Below are 7,152 nucleotides of genomic sequence, written 5' to 3'. Positions count from 1 at the left end.
CGGCATCTGAAATATCCAGGTAGGATAAGTGCGATCTCCTACTAGGATGATTTGGGACTGGAATGTGTCAATAGTATGTAGCATTTCTTTAAGCCACAAGCAGTACATCACATGGCAACATCCATCTCTGAAACTTCACATTCGTGAAAACAAAACATTGCAAAATGTGCAATAAATCTTAGTTACTGGACAAAAAATGCTTGGGAAATATTCAAGCACTTTCAATTGAATAACAAAGTAGGGTTGGAAACTCACCTCCATCATTTTGGCATTTTCGACTTTAGCGAGCTCCAGTTTGGGCTGCAAGTCCACCAGCTCCTTTTTCATTGTTCCCACCTGACAAAGCAGAGCTTCATGTTAGTATATCCATCACCTCAAATACATCAGTGCTATTACATCCACAGCAACGTCCTGTGTCCTGTTTTAGCCTTTTGCTGAATATGGGATTACCGCCCATCGTTAGACTCATTGTTTGCTGGGAAAAGCTCAACTTCATGATGACAATATTGCAAAAACGTCTAGAACAAAGACCCCTCCCCAGCCAACCCTAAACAAATACAAATGATACCTAACATACACTTGACATTAATTTAGTCTTACCTGTACATAAAAAGATTCACACATTTTTGTATTACTATGTTGGTAACAACAAGCTTGTAATAGATGCTACTGTGTGTAACCTGAGACTCTGCGTGTATGCTTGATTGGGTTAACCTGCGACTCTGCAAAGGCCAGCTTATTCAGGCCGTTGGTGTATCTCTTCTTGGCCCTCATGACCATGTCTCTGTTCTGGGAGAGGAGGAGTCTGAAGGCTGCAATCAGCTCCAGGTAGGAGGTGGGGGTCACGTAGTTGTGGCGGCCCAGCTCCGACAAGAACCTGGACCATCACACAAACAGGAGTTAACATTTGCAGATCTTGGGGGGTGCTGTGGTGCAGCACGCTACGCTACGTACGGTTCAAGTACGGCCTGGGTCATTTCCCTGTCTTGTTCACTTCTCCAGCCCTGTTCCATTCTCTTCACTATTGCTAAACAAATACAGACATGAATGTAGACTGAATGTAGATAATATTAATTAATATAAGACATTATATTACATAAGACATAAGACACACGCTATAACATTTAGCAAACACTTTTGCACAGGTAGTATAGTAGGTCATAAACCCAGAATCAGACATGGAAAGAAAAATACAATGCATTTCCTCTATCGCAAAGGTACATAATAATATGAAATATAAAAATGGGAAATACTTGATGCACCATTATGTACCAAACTTATCACAACTTGTCTTTAAGTACGGTCAAAAAGAGTCATTGTGGCTAAATATTTTTGGATGGTATATTTCATCCACACTACTGTACCTATGAGAGAGGTTGATGGCAGAGGTGTGGAAGGTTTTGCAGATAGGAATGACTTTCTCTCGCTCCTCCTCTGACATCTCCAGGGTCTCCAGGAACTTGTAAGCCACTCTCTCCAGCGCCTCCTCTGGCCATGGCTGGTAATGCAGGACAAGGAGGATGCTTATTTTCTCTCACTATGAACTATAGGCATACAGTAATATGTTTGCAATTTGCCGGTATTGTTTGCTTATTTTGAGTTTAGTTCTATTTGACTGAGCATTTTCATGTTTAGCATTTGGATGTATTTTGTTATGTTAGTGGATACAACTGAAGGGAATTTAACACAAAGATCGGAGATAAGGTGCATGATAAAATATATGCCATGGTATGTTATTGTATAACAATGTACAGCATAATTGATCATACTGTACCTGTAAGTTATCATATTATTATCTATGTACATGTGCAATATCCTCACCTTTATCAACTTAAAGTCTTCACAACAGACACGAGCAGTACTTTCAACCCTCAATACATAGACCACAACATTATGGATTATGGACTATGACCCAATCCAAGTATACGCATGAACGGCCATCCGGGTACTTTGCTCGTGAATGTGCGTTACACCCCTTTTTGGGGAAAACAAACCGAATGTCTCATTAACTTACCTGTACATGCTGCTAGCCTAAATGAACACAGTCCATGCTTCAGCCACTGCTGTTTGGCTATATTATTTGAACGGCCGGCAACACAACACGTTTTCGGCATGTTGAGTGTGAACAATGCTAGTCTACAGGTCCTTGTCTTTCGTTTATTCTTTCCCAACATCACCAATTGACTTGCATTTGCTTTCCCCCAAATGTTTCCCCCCAAAAAAGAGCATAACGCACATGGCACACGTCACGCCGTTCATGCATATGATGCTCACCTGGAACCAGTCGATGGTGCAGCAGTTGATGAGGGAGGGGAACTGGCGCAGGCGGTTCCTGAAGGCGTCTCCAATGGGGCTGAAGGCCACCACAATGTGCAGGTTCTCACGGCAACGCGTCACGAAGAACGCAAACAGAGCCAGCGGGCTGAACTCCAAGTTTTTGTTGCCGGCTTGAGCAATGGGTCTCACAGCCTAAATAAAAGAGACAGATTACGGTACGTATGCAGGTTTCCTTAAATATTAAAGAGAATGCACACTGCATTTCCACAAATATTTCAGTAGAAATCTATTTGTTAACAGAGTAAAACTATACAGTGAGTAGATCTTTTTAATGCACAGGAATGTGATTAAAACTCCATATAAGGATATTTTATGGATATTTTAAGGATAGTTTATGACTTTATAGCATTTATACGTTTGTTGCATTTTATATTGCTTTATAATCTTATAATGTTACTGTTGATTATAATCATTCATTTATTATTATTTTTTTATTATAATTATAATTTTTTATTCATTATTTACCTCCATGATCTCCTGTTTCTCGTCGACAGCAAACAGGTTTGCCACCTCTCCGGTGTTCAACAGGCTGTCCACATCCTCCAGGAAGCTCTCCTCTTTAATCTGGGCATCCGTCAGGAGGAACACCGTCTTCTGGCCCTTCACCCCCGCACTCTTCAACAGGTGCTGTTAAACACACACCACACGCACGGACACACATACACACATAAGCACGCACATGTGCACACATCATGGAACAACCCAAACAACTCAAAATGTGGAACACCCCATACAACTCAAAATGTTGTGCTTATGAAGTCAAGTTGGCAAACTGTAGAGCAATGAAATAACAATCAAATTATAGCATCACACAGGAAAGGGTGGTCTGGCAAAAAAGCTCATGCTTGTAGCAGTTATGATAATAATACAGCATGCATCATACGTACAATAATAATGCTGCTTAGGAGTGATTCTCTAATTCGCCTACACTTTTAAGTCCGTGGATTTTATTTGGCAATTCCACTAACTATTAACTGCATCCAATGATGTTTTGGACATTAGAAAACATTTATCTTTCATATAATACAGAAAGTGTAGACATAGCATTATTTCCCTCAGCAAGAATGAATATTTAATACGACGTTTTCATGCCGTCCTGTTTTCCAAATGTCAGATTCAGTCTTCATATTAGCATGTAAAGAAACTTGTTTTGCCCAAGACGATTGCAAATGTTGATTCACAGTAATCATCACAATATGACAAAACTGTCAGAAAGACCACTGTCCTTTCCATTATACATGAAATTTGCCATTTTGTGTGTGTCCACCAAAACTGTGTTAACCGTGTCACGGTCTGAAACCTCCTCCATAAATCAGTAATGGTTTGGTCTTAGGCCATACGAATAACACCACGTGATGTCATAACCTCTTTGGCAGGATACGGGAAGACTTTTTGGTAAATTTTGAGCTCCATCCTTCCATAATTTAATCCATTCTTTTTCATGTTCTCATAGCGGGAAAATTGCCTGTCAACTGTGTAATCAACATATTCATAAGAATCTGAATTAGAAATCAAATGTAGGAAAAACACAGATAAAGCATACAGATACATGAATTGATTAAGGTGTTGTGGTGGAACTTCTGAGGTCCTCAGTTAGCACAACACCATAAAAATGGCTGAAATGTCAACGGTGTTACCGTCAATGGTGTTACAATTAAGTATGACAGTCAGGGTTGCCAGATGAGGCTGATCATTTCCAGCCCAAAAAATGATCAAAATCCACCCTAAAAACCCGCCCAATTCTATTGATTTATATGGCAGTGGGAAGGTTTTTTCTGATAGATGCCATTTTTAGCCGCACACGGCCATCCTAAGCAGCCCAATTGGGCGGGAACCAGACCAATCTGGCAACACTGATGACAGTTGAGGAGGAGTATGTTTTTGCCAATTTATATCCATATTGACAGACAAACAAACAAAATAATTTGTGTTCTAGGGAGATGGGTTTGTCTGCTCTGTTTTTTTCTCCTAAAAAAGTGCTGACTTGTTCCCCTGCACTGTTGACCGTAACACAGTTGAGTAACACCGTTGACTGTTTTGAAAGTGTTTTTGCGCTATTGATCCCTTATGTGTTGGAAAAAATCCTATGAACATACACTAGGGATTATCTCTGGAGAAGGAAGTCTTGTGTAAGGAGGGTGACTATATTCAAATCAGACGTTACTGGGATTTATGATGAAAAATGTGTCAGTCTGTATCACAGTGACTCATAAAATCCTACTTATGAAGCTCAACAATCACATTTTCTATATCAGTTGCACAGATTAATGACAACATTACTGCTAAGGGACATAAGCACTTTCAAACATATATTGTTTCAACTCTGTAGTATTTTTATATATGTTTGAAATGACATAGTATTTGTCCATAACACTGTTGACAAAATAATTAAGCAAATGTTCGCTTTCATTAGAGTATTTATCAAATGATTTAAGATTAAGCTTGGCAATTTGTTTGTTTGGAAACTTAAATATATACACTATGTAAACATCTAGGTCATTTAGTTGAAAAAAAATACTGATAATTGACATTTTGCTTTTCCCAAAAGCGTAGGGGAATCGTAGAATCACTCTTAGATTTCCAGACTGCTAATAGACTGTACTTGCCTCCTCAATACATTGTATTAAGTTGGTCAGCCACTGAACACCAGCAATATGCTGCATATTCTGTGCATTATGTACCAGCTTAGTGTGTCATGACTTGTCAGCCAGTTGTCAGTTTTTGGGAGGCCCACTATACTGCGGTACCTTCAGGTCGTCCTTCCACTCGTTCATGCCGTAGCTTTTGGAGATCTCGGGCTGGAAGAGCGTCATGCCGGACATGAAGGTGGCTAGGCGGGTGATGGACTGGCGCCCGCTGCCCCCCACCCCCACCAGGAGAGCGTTGCCCCCGGGCTGCTTCAGCACCCTGCTGATCCGAGACAGGTGCTCCAGGACATAGCTGTGCGAGACACACAAGAGGACACTGGCTGCATTTGTCTGATTTGCTTCAATTCTGTATGTAGCTAATATTCACATCACACACGGGCAGTAAGAGCAAAGTCTGTTCCCATAAGTCCCATCACTCGGCAGCCATCTTGGCTACACCTCAAACTGACTATTTGAGATTAGTCAGTCATGGGGTATATAAGAATGAATGGGGGAAATAATGTGTGTGACAATGGGACAACACAGCGATACACAACTCATATGGTTGGAATCACAATGAAAAACTGGTTCTAATGGCAGTCTTAGAATGACCGCATACATGAAAGAAACACTTAAAACAGCGTTTTCCTTTATGCTATTTTTGAACTGCGCATGCGCAACATTCCACGACAACGTTCCGTTTTGCGGCCGGTGGGAGCAAGTTGCGTCGACTTCACCTCTTCCGGCCGGCTGTCAAACGGGCATCCATTCTTCGGTCATTGTACAGAAAAGAACACTGGATTTATTTTCTGATAGCCTAAGCAGTAAGCACAATGGTCGTCCCTGCTCATAAAAAAAAAAAAAAATAGGCTTTTGAGTAAATTAATGAATTAGCCTACCTCAAAATTGGTGTTTTGAATTGTGATATCATGTTGTTGCCTATAAACTGATAGGCCTAATAGCTATGACCAACGGTGAAAAATAGGCCTATAAGAGAAAAAGCAAAACGGATCAAAGTTGAATGTCTTGCAGACTTGCTCCCGTTTTGCTTTTTCTTACTTATTTGTTTTCAACCATAAGAAAAACCACAACGGGTGTGCACATGTAGGGCCTATGCACACGGCCGTTTTTGTTTCCGTGATTATCTGTCCCTTTGTCCTGCACCTGCATTTTGGATGGGCGCAGAAAGGTGATTAATGGTCGATTTGCGCTCTCTGCCCAATTCACAATGACTTCAAGTTTCCACCGACGGCAAACAAACCACATGGCCGCCAGCAAACAAACCGATTAGGTACGAGCAGTCGTAAAGGTTTACGTTTGCACTTGCGTCGAGATGATTGGATAAGTGACAGCGCAGCTCAGCAAGCAATTGGCTCTGGTTACTGGACAGGTGGGAGTGACGCCGGCAAACGCCATGTTCGCGTAGCCAAATGCTCTCGTTCATTCCTATGGAAGGTTTCATGAGTGATCCGTCTCATATAAGACCGTCTCTGGTAGAGTCAATCTGGTCTGTCAGGACAATTGATTTCATTTGGTCACCAACAATTATGCGTATTCTAAACCTTTTGTTCACTGTGTTATAACTGAGCCAAGCACACTTGAAATATTTGAATTCCTGTTTCTGAGTTTGAGTTTTAGGATTTCAAACTCAAATCCATAAATAAAGCTCATTGAACAGGAGAATACTGTGGCAACTAGAAGATAACTAATGCATTAACCACAAGATGGATGTTGATGGATCTTGGTGTGTCTCTGGTGTATTTAATGGAAGATAACCAAGTTAATATGTGCCTTGTGTACTCTATTTAGCACAGGATAACCAGGTTGATCAATTTCAAGGGTACTTACAGGAAGATCACCAGGTTCATTCTTTTCTTGTGTATTTACCCCAATAAGACCCCTTGTGTATTTGCCGCAAGGTGACAAAATTCATGTGGTTCTTGTGCTTCTGACTGTACTTGTCAAAAAGATTCATATGTTTCTACCGTATCAACTACAGTATGACCGGATTGATATGCTTCTACAGTAGTGTATTTACTGGAAGATGCTTGCTTCTTGCTTATTCTTTCCTTATGCTGCGCAACAGATTAAAGAGTTTGTTTCATGTATTTCCAGAGTATTTACTTGAAGATGACAAGATTCATGTGTTCCTTGCTTGATTGCTTCCTTATCTTACGACAGATTTAAC

The 7,152-nt window shown here is 40.7% G+C and overlaps 1 protein-coding gene across 1 annotated transcript in view; it reads right to left on the bottom strand.

Annotated features, from left to right (window-relative positions):
- Positions 1-7,152, bottom strand: part of dnah12 (dynein, axonemal, heavy chain 12) — an 83,621-nt gene that overhangs the window by 32,503 nt on the left and 43,966 nt on the right. Inside the window, exons 43-48 of the mRNA XM_063209351.1 lie at positions 5,085-5,277; positions 2,803-2,964; positions 2,275-2,469; positions 1,365-1,498; positions 715-877; positions 256-336 (exon numbers count right to left, since the gene is read on the bottom strand). Of these exons, the coding sequence (XP_063065421.1) occupies positions 256-336; positions 715-877; positions 1,365-1,498; positions 2,275-2,469; positions 2,803-2,964; positions 5,085-5,277 (928 nt within the window). The remainder of the gene's footprint in view (positions 1-255; positions 337-714; positions 878-1,364; positions 1,499-2,274; positions 2,470-2,802; positions 2,965-5,084; positions 5,278-7,152) is intronic.

Source organism: Engraulis encrasicolus, chromosome 10 (genome assembly GCF_034702125.1).
Source record: "Engraulis encrasicolus isolate BLACKSEA-1 chromosome 10, IST_EnEncr_1.0, whole genome shotgun sequence".
Classification (NCBI taxonomy): Eukaryota; Metazoa; Chordata; class Actinopteri; order Clupeiformes; family Engraulidae; genus Engraulis; species Engraulis encrasicolus.
The sequence above is the reverse complement of the archived record's forward strand: the minus strand, read 5'-3'. Positions and strand labels throughout refer to the sequence as shown.